This window comes from Hevea brasiliensis, unplaced genomic scaffold (assembly GCF_030052815.1).
Source record: "Hevea brasiliensis isolate MT/VB/25A 57/8 unplaced genomic scaffold, ASM3005281v1 Scaf347, whole genome shotgun sequence".
Taxonomy (NCBI): domain Eukaryota; kingdom Viridiplantae; phylum Streptophyta; class Magnoliopsida; order Malpighiales; family Euphorbiaceae; genus Hevea; species Hevea brasiliensis.
Window position 1 is genome coordinate 50,001 of NW_026614859.1, and position 15,000 is coordinate 65,000.

The following is a 15,000-nucleotide window of genomic DNA, read 5'->3' on the forward strand; positions in this document are numbered from 1 at the left end:
TTCGAGTTATAACAATTTTAGAAGAAAGAAGAAAATTTTTTCTAAATTTCTTAAAAGAAAAAAAAAACTGGATCATCAAAAACATTTTTTTTCGAAAAGAAATAATAAACAACCTTTCAAAATCAAAAAGAAATCCAATTCTATTATCTGGATTTAGAGAAGTATATGAATTGAATGAACCTAAAAAAGAAAAAGATTCGATAATCAATAACAATAATGAGACGATTAAAAAATTATCCATCCCAATTCGATCTATGACTTGGACAAATTATTCACTGACAGAAAAAAAAATGAAAGATCTTTCTGCTAGAAGAAAGATAATCATAAATCAAATAGAAAAAATTACAAAAGAAAAGGAAAAAAAAATGAGAACCCCGGAAATAAATATTAGTCCTAACAAAAACAAAATAAGTTATAATGCTAAAAAATTAAAATCATCAAAAAATATTTCGCAGATAGTAAAAAGAAGAAATGTTCGATTAGCGCGTAAATTCCATTTTTTTATAAAAATTTTGATTGAAAAGATATACATAGATATCTTTTTAGGTATCATTAATATTCCAAGGATCAATGCACAGCTTTTTCTTAAATCAACAAAAAAAATTATTACTAAATACATTTACAATAATGAAGAAAATCAGAAAAAAATTGATAAAACAAATCAAAATACAATTCACTTTATTTCGATTATAAAAAAGTCACGTAATAGTAATAATAGTAATGTTGTTGTTATTAATAAAAATTCAAAGATTTTTTGTGACATATCCTCCTTGTCACAAGCTTATGTATTTTACAAATTATCACAAATCAAAATTATTAACTTATATAAGTTAAAATCTATCTTTGAATATCATAGCCTTTTTCTGAAGAATGAAATAAAGGATTTTTTTATAGCCCAAGGGCTATTTAATTCCGAATTAAAAAATAAAAATTTTAGAAATTCTGTAATGAATCAATGGAAAAATTGGTTAAGGAGTCATTATCAATATAAATACGATCTATCTCAGATTAGATGGTCTAGATTAACACCACAAAAATGGCGAAATATAATCAATCAACATCAACACCATATGGTTCAAAATAAAAAATTAAACAAATGGAATTTATATGAAAAAGACCGATTAATTCATTACAAAAAAAAAAATGATTTTGAGACAGATTCATTACCAAATCAAAAAGATAATTTTAAAAAACACTATAAATATAATCTTTTATCATATAAATCTATTAATTATGAAAATAAGAAGGACTCATATATTTATGGATCACCATTACAAGTAAATAATAAACAAGAGATTTCTTATAATTCCAAGTCATAACAAACCAAATTATTTGACATGTTTGAAGATATTTCTATCAATAATTATCTAGCGGAAGATGATATTATTGATATGGAGAAAAGCGCGGATAGAAAATATTTTGATTGGAGAATTCTCAATTTTTGTCTTAGAAAGAAGGTTGATATTGAGTCCTGGATCGATACCGGAAGCAAAGATAAAAAAAATACTAAGACTAGGACTAATAAGTATCAAATAATTGATAAAATTGATAAGAAAAATCTTTTTTCTTACAATTCACCAAGATCAAGCAGTTAATTCATCCAATCAAAAAGGTTTTTTTTTTGATTGGATGGGAATGAATGAAGAAATAAAAAATTGTCTTATATCCAATTTTGAACTTTGGTTCTTTCGAAAATTTGTGATACTTTACAACACATATAAGATAAAACCATGGGCGATACCCATCCAATTTCTTCTTTTCAATTTTCATAGAAATGAAAATGTTAGTAAAAATAATAAAATTAACAGGAAGAAAAATAGCGATCTTTTTATATCTATATCATCGAATGAAAAAAAAATTATTGAATTAGAGAATCAAAATCACTAAGAAAAAGAATCATAATAACAATTTGACTTTGGGTCAGTTTTCGCAAATCAAGAAAAAGATATTGAAGAAGATTATATAGAATTAGATATGAAAAAACATAGAAATAAAAAGCAAAACAAAAGTCATATGGAAGTAGAACTTGATTTCTTCCTAAAACGGTATTTATGTTTTCAATTAAGATGGAATGGTTCTTTAAATCACAAAATAATCAATAATATCAAAGTATATTGTCTCCTGCTTAGACTGACAAATCCACGAGAAATTATTATATCTTCTATTCAAAGGCAAGAAATAAGTTTGAATATTCTGATGGTTCAGAAGGATTTAACTCTTACGGAATTAATGAAAAAGGGAATATTGATTATCGAACCTGTTCGTCTGTCGGTAAAAAATGATGGACAATTTATTTTGTATCAAATGGTAGGTATCCTATTAGTTCATAAGAACAAACAACAAATTAATCAAAAATACAGAGAAAATTTTTATGTTGATAAAAAGAATTTTACCGAATCTATTGAAAGACATCAAAGTATAATTGGAAATAGAAACAAAAATGATTATGATTTACTTGTTCCTGAAAATATTTTATCCCCTAAACGTCGTAGAGAATTAAGAATTCTTTTCAATTTAAAAAATCAAAATGATATTCATATAAATACAGAAATTTTCAATGGTAATAACATAAAATATTGTAGTCCCATTTTAGATAAAAGCAAACATTTTGATAGAGATAAAAAGAAACTAATTAAATTACAATTTTTTATTTGGCCCAATTTTCGATTAGAAGATTTAGCTTGTATGAATCGTTATTGGTTCGATACTAATAATGCTAGTCGGTTCAGTATGGTAAGAATATATATATATCCGCGGTTGAAATTTTGATAAGGGTGCATTTTTCATATATCCCATAGCATATCTGATTTAGTATATGAAAACAAGGAGATGGGTACGTCATTCTATTTCTAATCAACTCCATATTCCATTCTGATACATGGAATTCAATTATGTATAAATTAGATCTAGAAACGAATCAATGGAATTTTTTTCTTTTCATATTAAGTAGAATTTTTTCTCTTTTGTAAGCGAAGAAATATACCATCCTTTTGTATCTATAACCGAATAAAAAAAAAATTGGATTGATTAATGATAAATTGTATTTAACAAAATTTTGAATTACTAACAAAGTAAAGATTTTTGTTTATACCAAATTAAAATGAACTGACATTATTTTATTTAATAAATTTTTTATTATTACTGATCAATAAAAAAATATTTTAAACTTAATTAATAATTAATAATTAAAAAGGGAAGTGCTTGTTTTATGGTAAAAAATTCATTCATTTCAGTTATTTCACAAGAAGAAAAAGACGAAAACAAGGGATCTGTTGAATTTCAAATAGTAAGTTTCACTAATAAGATACGAAGACTTACTTCACATTTGGAATTGCATAGAAAAGACTATTTATCTCAGAGAGGTTTGCGAAAAATTCTAGGAAAACGACAACGACTCCTGTCTTATTTAGCAAAGAAAAATAGAGTACGTTATAAAGAATTAATTATCCTGTTGGATATTCGGGAATCAAAAACTCGTTAATTTTAAGTGTTTTTTTGTATTATTTGATTTATTAGATCTTGAGATGAACTTCTTTTTGTTTTCAGTAATTCATGGACGAATGGATCAAGGAAACCCTATGAATGTACCAGCTACACGAAAAGACCTTATGATAGTTAATATGGGTCCCCACCACCCATCAATGCATGGTGTTCTTCGCCTCATCGTTACTCTAGACGGGGAAGATGTTATTGACTGTGAACCAATATTAGGTTATTTACACAGAGGAATGGAAAAAATTGCGGAAAATCGAACAATTATACAATATTTGCCCTATGTAACACGTTGGGATTATTTGGCTACTATGTTCACAGAAGCAATAACAGTAAATGGTCCAGAACTGTTAGGAAATATTCAAGTGCCTAAAAGAGCTGGCTATATCAGAATAATTATGTTGGAATTGAGTCGTATAGCTTCTCATTTGTTATGGCTTGGTCCCTTTATGGCAGATATTATGCACAGACTCCTTTCTACTATATTTTTAGAGAAAGACAGTTAGTATATAATTTATAAGAAGCTTCAACATGTATGATAATGATGCATATTTTTTTTCTTATCGTTTGAGTATCTTATGATCTACCTCATGGTTTGTTAGATAATTGTTTGGATATTTGCGATTATTTTTTTACAGGTTTTACTGAATATCATATACTTATTACGCGAAATCCTATTTTTTTAGAACGAGTTGAGGGAGTAGGTATTGTTGGTACAGAGGAAGCAAAAAATTGGGGTTTATCGGGACCAATGCTACGAGCTTCCGGAGTACAATGGGATCTTCGTAAAGTTGATCATTATGAGTGTTACGACGAATTTGATTGGGAAATCCAGTGGCAAAAAGAAGGAGATTCCTTAGCTCGTTATTTAGTCCGAATTGGTGAAATGATGGAATCTATAAAAATTATTCAACAGGCTCTGGAAGGAATTCCGGGGGTCCCTATGAGAATTTAGAAACTGACGTTTTGATAGAGAAAGGGATTCGGAATGGAACGATTTCGAATATCGATTCATTAGTAAAAAAACTTCTCCTACTTTTGAATTACCGAAACAAGAACTTTATGTGAGAGTCGAAGCCCCAAAAGGAGAATTGGGAATTTTTCTGATAGGAGATCAGAGCGGTTTTCCTTGGAGATGGAAAATTCGTCCGCCGGGTTTTATCAATTTGCAAATTCTTCCTGAATTAGTTAAAAGAATGAAATTGGCAGATATTATGACAATACTAGGTAGTATAGATATCATTATGGGAGAAGTTGATCGTTGAAATGATAATTGATACAACAGAAATACAAGCTATCAATTCTTTTTATAGATTAGAATCCTTAAACGAGGTCTATGGAATTATATGGGTGTTTGTCCCGATTTTTATTCTTGTATTGGGAATCACGATAGGCATACTAGTAATTGTATGGTTAGAAAGAGAAATATCTGCAGGGATACAACAACGTATTTGACCTGAATATGCCGGTCCTTTAGGAGTTCTTCAAGCTCTAGCGGATGGGACAAAACTACTTTTCAAAGAGAATCTTTTTCCATCTAGGGGGGATATTCGTTTATTCAGTATCGGACCATCCATAGCAGTCATATCAACTCTATTAAGCTATTCGGTAATTCCTTTTGGCTATCACCTTGTTTTAACTGATCTAAATATTGGTGTTTTTTTATGGATTGCCATTTCAAGTATTGCTCCCATCGGACTTCTTATGTCAGGATATGGATCAAATAATAAATATTCCTTTTTGGGTGGTTTACGAGCTGCTGCTCAATCGATTAGTTATGAAATACCATTAACTCTTTGTGTGTTATCCATATCTCTACGTGTGATTTGTTGAAATATAAACTTTTCCCTATTCCTTTCTTTTTATCTTTTTAGGAAGAAGGCGAAATTAATTGAATAGATATCTTCATTTTTTATTCATCGTTTGGGTTGATGAACTAAATTGGATAGTTATATGAGTGAAAGAAAACAACTTCTACATTTGCAGTAAAAAAATTGAGACTCATTTCCTATGTACAAGAGTAAAACAGAAATAAACATAAGAAAAGAAGAATGTTTGCCCCAAGATTGGTTGATTAGTCATCCTGGCTTGAAGCGGGCCCAAAATATCAACCTTATTGAGTTTTCACTATCATTTATATGTATTACCATAATGCTAACAGGTGATTAAGCAAAAATGAGTGGATGGTTAGGAACACCAAGATACACAAAGGATTAGTAAGAGAGATTAAAAAAATTATCTAAAAAGATATTTCGGTATAATATAAAAAAGTATATTAATTGGGGCTTTAACTTGGTAGAAATGATTAGGCAGTACTCCCCATGATTCCGATCCAGAGTATGCTCCTACCCACCGATTAAATAAATAACTATCAGGAACTAAATAATCCTTTCCTTTTTTTTAATCCCCTTTTCTATTTTTTTTTTTTCAGAAAGAAGAATAGGAACGAAAAAAAAAAAAAGAATCTAATTACAATAGAAAAAAAAAATCAATCCTTTTTGTTCTTTTTTTATCGATATTCATAGAGATGGAATTCGTGTCATAATTCGGAATATCTAACTTTTTCGTAATCGAAAACGATAGAAAATATCTATTGGTATTTTTACAAAGAATATTTTACTTTTTACAAAGAGTATTTTATTGAAGGATTTAAGTTATTACTCAAGAAAGAAAAATTTAAATTATTAAAGGATGAGATCAATTCAGAAGTATTTTTTTAGTATTATAACAGATAGAATTTCATTGCTCGAATTTTGGAACGTCGATAGATTTTATTTTGATCCTATCTATTCTACAAATATATCAAAATAAATAATCTGATCTGATCCTTAAATTTATTTATGGCCTTCGAGGAGCCGTATGAGGTGAGAATTTCATGTACGGTTCTGTAATAGCGATGGGAACAGTGATGTTATCACCGACTATGATTATCTAATAGTTCAAGTACAGTTGATATAGTTGAGGCACAATCAAAATCTGGTTTTTGGGGGTGGAATTTGTGGCGTCAACCTATAGGATTTATCATTTTTTTTATTTCTTCTCTAGCAGAATGTGAGAGATTGCCTTTTGATTTACCAGAAGCAGAAGAAGAATTAGTAGCAGGTTATCAAACCGAATATTCGGGCATCAAATTTGGTTTATTTTATATTGCTTCCTATCTAAACTTATTAGTTTCTTCATTATTTGTAACAGTTCTTTACTTGGGCGGTTGGAATATCTCTATTCCGTATATATTCGTTCCTGAGCTTTTTGAAATAAAAAAAATAGGCGGAGTCTTTGGAACAACAATTGGTATCTTTATTACATTGGTTAAAACTTATTTGTTCTTGTTCATTCCTATCACAACAAGATGGACTTTACCTAGACTAAGAATGGACCAACTTTTAAATCTTGGATGGAAATTTCTTTTACCTATTTCTCTCGGTAATCTATTATTAACAACCTCTTTCCAACTTCTTTCACTATAAAAGAATATTTTTCTATATTCCTAACTTGTCTTCAAACAAGAGAAAAAAACAAACATAAAATTATTCATAAATATTTACGATATGTTTCCCATGGTAACTGGGTTCATGAATTATGGGCAACAAACCATACGAGCTGCAAGGTACATTGGTCAAGGTTTTATGATTACCTTATCTCATGCAAATCGTTTACCTGTAACTATTCAATATCCTTATGAAAAATTAATCACATCGGAGCGTTTCCGCGGTCGAATTCATTTTGAATTTGATAAATGCATTGCTTGTGAAGTATGTGTTCGTGTATGTCCTATAGATCTACCTGTTGTTGATTGGAAATTGTAAACTGACATTCGAAAGAAACGGTTGCTTAATTACAGTATTGATTTCGGAATCTGTATATTTTGTGGCAACTGTGTTGAGTATTGTCCGACAAATTGTTTATCGATGACTGAAGAATATGAGCTTTCTACTTATGATCGTCACGAATTGAATTATAATCAAATTGCTTTAGGTCGTTTACCAATGTCAGTAGTTGACGATTATACAATTCGAACAATTTTGAATTCAACTCAAAAAAAAATAGGTAAACCACTTTGATTGATTAAAAAGTACAATTATTAAACTCAAATTCTGTTTTGATCTAAAAGGATGAAAGGATGAAATGGGTTTTCTTTTATTTTTCTTGGTCAATAACTACAAAAATTACAAATTCCAACTATTGATTTGATTGATTGATGATAATTGCGTCGCGACTTAATTTGGATTGAAAATCTATTAATATATCTTTAATTCTATCCATAATTATTTCGAAATTTAAAATTTAGAATGCCTTTTTGAGAAAGGATGAGATTAGTAGAATAGCTGTACATATAGTAATTAATTTACACTCCTTAGGGTTTAATTCAATTAAGAACTTATTATAAAAAAGTTTTCCTGGTCGGGTCAATAAGGTCATGAAAAAACAATTCAATTTTTTTTTTTATTTCTTATTTTACGTGCAATGGATTTGCCTTGACTAATTCATGATTTTCTTTTAGTCTTTCTAGGATTAGGTCTTATATTAGGAGGTCTAGGAGTGGTATTACTTACCAACCCAATTTATTCTGCCTTTTCGTTGGGATTGGTTCTTGTTTGTATATCTTTATTCTATATTTTATCAAACTCTCATTTTGTAGCTGCCGCACAGCTCCTTATTTATGTGGGAGCTATAAATGTTTTAATTATATTTGCCGTGATGTTCATGAATGGTTCAGAATATTACAAAGATTTTAATCTTTGTACTGTTGGAAGCGGGGTTACTTCTTTAGTTTGTACAAGTATTTTTGTTTCACTAATTACTATTCTTCCAGATACGTCATGGTATGGAATTATTTGGACTACAAGAACAAATCAGATTATAGAACAAGATTTGATAAGTAATGGTCAACAAATTGGAATTCATTTATCAACAGATTTTTTTCTTCCATTTGAATTCATTTCAATAATTCTTTTAGTTGCTTTGATAGGTGCGATTGCTGTGGCTCGTCAGTAAAAAATCTTTAGAATTAGTAATCGCAATCCAAATTAAACTTTGGTCTATGTTATCACATCTATTTTCCTTCAATTCTATTTAAAGATTTTTTATGTATAAATTCTTTTATTTGATCTATTATCCAAATATTTCTTTGATTTGTATTTGGGATATTCTTATTTTAGCCAATCCAATCTGTTGATGTTGAATTGTTGTTTATATTGAAATAAATCGAAATTGATAAGGAGTTGGTCAATGATGCTCGAACATGTACTTGTTTTGAGTGCCTATTTATTTTCTATTGGTATCTATGGATTGATCACGAGTCGAAATATGGTTAGAGCCCTTATGTGCCTTGAACTTATACTGAATGCAGTTAATCTAAATTTCGTAACATTTTCTGATTTTTTTGATAGCCGCCAATTAAAAGGAAATATTTTTTCCATTTTTGTTATAGCTATCGCAGCCGCTGAAGCAGCTATTGGACCAGCTATTGTTTCATCAATTTATCGTAATAGAAAATCAACCCGTATCAATCAATCGAATTTGTTGAATAAGTAGTATTAATCATATAGAATATAATTTTCATGTTCATTAATTCAAGTTGGCATATAAGATACGTAACTTATCTGATCATGTTTGCGAAAACGTAAAAAATTAAAGTATCTTGGTTTTTTCTCATGAGTCGATCCAGAATTGAATAGAAAATTTCTGGTAAATCATTGATTCGTCTGGTGTCTAAATATATGATGATTCATTTAGAAATTTACTAGATTGAAACTTTATGACGTTAAAAAAATTAGAAATCTAATGTCACATTCAGTAAAGATTTATGATACATGTATATGGTGTACTCAATGTGTCCGAGCCTGCCCCACAGATGTATTAGAAATGATACCTTGGGATGGATGTAAATCCAAGCAAATTGCTTCTGCTCCAAGAACAGAGGACTGTGTCGGTTGTAAGAGATGTGAATCCGCCTGTCCAACGGATTTCTTGAGTGTTCGAGTTTATTTATGGCATGAAACAACTCGAAGCATGGGTCTAGCTTATTGATACTTTCTAGAAAACCCCACTTGAATACATTTGATTTTTTATTTACAGACACAAACCCGTACACTAAAAAATAAAAAAAAAAAAAAATATTATGTTTTCGAGCACGGGTTTTTCTAGTCCAAGTGTATCTTGTCTTTACCATGAATTCTTTTCCTTGGTTAACAATATTTGTAGTTTTACCGATATCCGCGGGTTCCTTAATTTTCCTTTTCACTCATAGAGGAAATAAAGTAATTAAGTGGTATACTATATTTATATGTGCCTTTGAACTCCTTTTAATGAATTATGTGTTCTCTTATTATTTCCAATTGGACGATCCATTAATCCAATTAACAGAAGATTATAAATGGATCCAATTTTTTGATTTTTACTGGAGATTGGGAATCGATGGATTTTCTTTAGGACCTATTTTACTGACAGGATTTATCACTACTTTAGCTACTTTAGCGGCTCGGCCAATTACTCGGGATTCTCGATTATTCCATTTTCTGATGTTAGCAATGTATAGTGGTCAAATAGGATTATTTTCTTCTCAAGATCTTTTACTTTTTTTTATCATGTGGGAGTTAGAATTAATTCCCGTTTATCTACTTCTATCCATGTGGGGGGGAAAGAAACGTCTGTATTCAGCTACAAAGTTTATTTTGTATACTGCGGGAGGTTCCGTTTTTTTATTAATGGGAGCTTTGGGTATCGCTTTATATGGTTCTAATGAACAGAGATTCCATTTTGAAACATCAGCTAATCAATCATATCCTGTGGCGCTAGAAATATTTTTCTATATTGGATTTCTTATTGCTTTTGCTGTCAAATCACCGATTATACCCTTACATACATGGTTACCAGACACCCATGGGGAAGCACATTATAGTACTTGTATGCTTCTAGCCGGAATCTTATTAAAAATGGGGGCATATGGATTGGTTCGAATCAATATGGAATTATTATCTCACGCTCATTCTATTTTTTCTCCCTGGTTGATAATAGTAGGCGTAATGCAAATAATCTATGCAGCTTCAACATCTCCTGGTCAACGAAATTTAAAAAAAAGAATAGCCTATTCTTCTGTATCTCATATGGGTTTCATAATTATAGGAATTTGCTCTATAAGTGATATGGGACTCAATGGAGCCATTTTACAAATAATATCACATGGATTTATTGGTGCCGCACTTTTTTTCTTGGCAGGAACGGGTTATGATAGAATACGTCGTGTTTATCTTGATGAAATGGGTGGAATGGCTACCTCAATGCCAAAAATATTCACGACATTCAGTATCTTATCACTAGCTTACCTTGCATTACCAGGCATGAGCGGTTTTTTTGCGGAATTGATAGTATTTTTTGGAATAATTACAGGCCAAAAATATCTTTTAATGTCAAAAATATTAATTACTTTTGTAATGGCAGTTGGAATGATATTAACTCCTATTTATTTATTATCTATGTTACGCCAGATGTTCTATGGATATAAGCTGTTTAATGCCCCAAACTCTTCTTTTTTTGATTCTGGACCGCGGGAGTTATTTGTTTCGATCTCTATCCTTCTGCCTGTAATAGGTATTGGTATTTATCCGGATTTCGTTTTCTCATTATCAGTTGACAGGGTTGAAGCTATTCTATCTAATTATTTTTATAGATAGTTAGATAGTTTTTCTAAATAAAACAAAAAAAAAAGAAATCCTATGATTTTTAAAAATTAAAAATTGTTATGTTATACAATGAAATAAACTTCTTTTTTCGTCTCTTAAATTTAAGTTAAAAAAAAAATGAATTGTAACCAAATTGGCATTTGTAAGAACTTTTTGAATCAAGTAATATAGTGATTCAAAAAGTTCTCAACGGCTTACCTAAAGCTTTTTGTATATACGCTTTGTTGTCCTATAGAGTTGCATTCGTCAAACCCTTTCTTCAATTCAATTAGATGCTAATTGTTAATGTAAATGAACCATAACTATGTAGTCCTATTCCTAATAAATTAACTCCAAAATAGCATATCCAAATTAGAAGAATAGAGATATATTCGACATTTGCTGAATTGAAACGCTACATTTTTTTTTTTGTTCGAATATGAAAAAAAATCGCGAATATGGTCCACGTAATAAATGCCCAAGTTTCTTTTGGGTCCCAATTCCAATATGATCCCCATGCTTCATTAGCCCAGACTGCTCCAGAAAGAATACCTATGGTTAAAAAGATAAACCCTATACTTATAATACGACAACCCCAGTCATCTAATTGTTGAATCAATTGAAACCTGTAATAATTCCTAGAAGAAAGAAAAGAAATATTTCTTAAAACATTCTTTCTTTCCGCCATATATTGTATCTCACTAAAGAAAACGGAATCGTTTAATAAATTATTGCTTTTATCAACAATTCTTATGATTTTTCGAAATGTGATTACTAGAAATGCTACTGAAAATAATGATCCACACAAAAGAGCTGCATAGCCCAATATCATCATACTTACGTGCATCATTAACCACTGAGATTGGAGAGCGGGCACTAAGATTTCGGATTGATGCATGTCAGTTAAAAGACCCGAAGTAGCAAACCCTTGGGTAAAAAAAGTACTTGGCGCGGTTATTGCGCTTAAAAAATTTTTATGTTTTTTAAAATACGGAACCATATGAATAATGGAAATAGCCCATGAAAGAAAGATTAATGATTCATATAAATCACTTAATGGTAAATGTCCCAAAAAAATCCAACGAATAACTAATAATCCTGTTATACAGAAAAAAGTAGTTATCATGCCCTTTTCTGACGAATCATATAGTTCTACGAATTCATCGACTAATAAGGTTATCAAATGAATTGTAATTACAATTGACACGACTGAAAAAGATATATGCGTTAATATATGTTCTAAAGTCGAGAATATCATAAAAATAAAAAAAAGGGGGGGGGCTCAATTATGAGGAATTGAAATCAAGAATTGAATTCATTATAGGATTTATTGTATCCTTTTGAAAATTACATACAGGATGTTATGCCGCCACTCGGACTCGAACCGAGATGCTCTAGCACTGCTTCCTAAGAGCAGCGTGTCTACCGATTTCACCATAGCGGCTTGCTCGAAATCATAATAATAAATTATTATTTAATCGTCGAGCTTAAAGGAATCAATTCAATGCAATATTTTTTAGGAAACATTAAAATTAATGAAGAAAAATTCATTTAATAATGAAAAAACAATCGAATTTTTTTGTTGGATTACAATTTGAATATTACATTCAAGAGATTTATGGAAATATTTTATTGGTTAGGGTTTTTTTGTGGAGAGAATTTGTGTTAGGATTTAGTAACCAAATTGGGCATTGATCTGGACATATCATATAGCAAAAAAATTTCGAGTTCTGCTCCGTACTTTAAAAAAAAATCTTGTCTAATTTAATATATACCTTGATCCATTTTCTAGCCCAAGCATATGATTAAAGTAGATCATTCAAAGATTTGCTCTTTTATATTCAAATAGTATAAATATAAAAAAGACAAAACTTATGAATATTTATTATTGTGATTGTGACAAATGGATCGATGGGGAAAATAATAATCCCTATCCTGAAAATGATAAAATATCCTAATAATAAAAAGAAAGATAAAACTTTGTGTCTTCTCTTTTTTCTTTTTTTGCAAACAAAAAGAAAAAAAGTACTGTTTTTAGAATTCAGTAGGCAAAAGAATTCTTTATTCTACATATGATAAAAGATAAAAGCAAAAGAAAGGAGTTCGATTTAATTTTAATATTGATTAGTTCAAAACATTAAAAAAGAATGGAAATCCTTTATTTTTATAAATTTTCTATTTATATTATTAATATAAATAGAAAATAGAAAATAATAAACGAAATTAGACCTTTTCTCATGTCAAGTCAAATCAGATTATTCCAACCTTTAATCTTTTATTTGTTGCACAAAAAAACTTTTTGAATTACCTGTAGAAAGAGATTTCGCTAACGAAAAAGCTTTCAATACTGTCCAATATCCCTTTCTTTTCCAAATATTTTTTCGAATAAGCTTTTTTGATATAGAAGTGCGCTTTTTTGGAACTGCCATTCAAAAATAAAGGAGTTATTTATTGTTATAGTTGGATGTGAAAGACATTTATTGTTAAAAAAAAATCGTTCTTTACTAACTATTCATTGTCTATGTATTTAGTCTGTAAATTAAACTCTTTTCATAAATCATAAAAGAAGTCTATCCGCTTATTTTTTTATTTATATTTCTGTCTTTTTTGTCATATTATATGTATATATGCAATAAAATACATTAATAAAGTTTAAGAATCTAAAATTTATTTATCCTAATAAAAAACTTAAACTTTTTTTTCTAGTAATTTAATTGGTCAAACTCGATGAAAAAGTATATCTAATTGAAATTAAATTTTCAAATTCGAGCGAGACTATTAATTAATTTGTTAAAATTTAGAAAGTCCTATGTAAAAAAATTTTAGTAATTCTTTCCTTTTATCTTATGTAAAGGAAAGGTGTCAAATATAATAGTGTTTTCTACAAACATAATGAAAGGAAATAAATCCGTTCCAAAATGCACTAGTTAATGATTCTGAATAAAGGAACTAAAATAAAAATTTATTTATTTTATTGGAATTGGATACAGAAAGGATTCGGTAAAACCATCTTTTTTTTATTATTCCTATCAAAATAAAAATACTACTTTTTTTAGAATTCTTTATTCTTTCTCTATGTATATACAAATTTGTAATTAGTAATTAATAAAATTAATAATAATAAATTAATTTAATAATAATAAAAATTTTTTTTATTTAGAATAAGTATTTTTTTCACTAGTATTTTTATTTGACCAATTCTAACTTTTTGATTTAAATATGTGAAGTATTTTAGAAAAATTCAGAATAATTAAGAATATAAAATTCGATTTAAGTTTTACATATTTTTTTTTTATTTTTTTTTTTTTTTTTTTATTATTATTGACTGACTTATTTAAAAAGATATAAGAGTCGATGAATCAGAAACAAGAAACAATTATATTTATTAATTAAAATTATTTATTAATTAAAAAAGTTTTTTATGGAACATATATATCAATATTCATGGATCATATCTTTCGTTACATTGCCAGTCCCTATGTTAATAGGAGTGGGACTCCTGCTTTTTCCGGCAGCAACAAAAAAACTGCGTCGTATGTGGGCTTTTCCAAGCGTTTTCTTGTTAAGTATAGTCATGATTTTTTCAATCGATTTGTCTATTCAGCAAATAAATAGTAGTTTTATTTATCAATATATATGGTCGTGGACTATTAATAATGATTTTTCTTTAGAATTCGGACACTTGATTGACCCACTTACTTCTATTTTGTCAGTATTAATTACTACAGTTGGTATTTTGGTTCTTTTTTATAGTGACAATTATATGTCTCATGATCAAGGTTATTTGAGATTTTTTGCTTATATGAGTTTTTTCACTACTTCAATGTTGGGATTAGTTACTAGTTCT

At 28.9% G+C, this 15,000-nt stretch overlaps 4 protein-coding genes and 1 pseudogene across 5 annotated transcripts in view; all 5 read left to right on the forward strand.

Moving 5' to 3' along the window:
• The window catches only part of LOC131177169 (protein TIC 214-like), a 4,047-nt gene extending 3,935 nt beyond the window's left edge, over positions 1 to 112 (forward strand). The window contains exon 1 of the mRNA XM_058142129.1: positions 1 to 112. This exon is cut by the window's left edge and continues 3,935 nt beyond it. The gene's annotated coding sequence lies outside the window, so the exon portion shown is untranslated.
• A 142-nt stretch (positions 113 to 254) lies between these two features.
• On the forward strand, positions 255 to 1,319 carry LOC131177162 (protein TIC 214-like). Its single transcript, XM_058142127.1, has one exon. It carries the CDS (start codon positions 255 to 257, stop codon positions 1,317 to 1,319), a length of 1,065 nt encoding a protein of 354 aa, XP_057998110.1.
• Positions 1,320 to 1,338: 19 nt separating this feature from the next.
• On the forward strand, positions 1,339 to 3,832 carry LOC131177173 (protein TIC 214-like). Its single transcript, XM_058142132.1, is given in 1 exon segment — positions 1,339 to 3,832. A coding segment is annotated over 1 exon segment (1,140 nt). The 5' UTR covers positions 1,339 to 1,629; the 3' UTR covers positions 2,770 to 3,832.
• Positions 3,525 to 8,928, forward strand: LOC131177172 (NAD(P)H-quinone oxidoreductase subunit H, chloroplastic-like; annotated as a pseudogene). Its single transcript, XR_009146817.1, has one exon. The product of XR_009146817.1 is annotated as an NAD(P)H-quinone oxidoreductase subunit H, chloroplastic-like (transcript).
• A 686-nt stretch (positions 8,929 to 9,614) lies between these two features.
• Positions 9,615 to 11,224, forward strand: LOC131177175 (NAD(P)H-quinone oxidoreductase chain 4, chloroplastic). The gene has a single exon (XM_058142134.1). It carries the CDS (start codon positions 9,663 to 9,665, stop codon positions 11,163 to 11,165), a length of 1,503 nt encoding a protein of 500 aa, XP_057998117.1. The 5' UTR covers positions 9,615 to 9,662; the 3' UTR covers positions 11,166 to 11,224.
• The last annotated feature ends 3,776 nt before the right edge of the window (positions 11,225 to 15,000 follow it).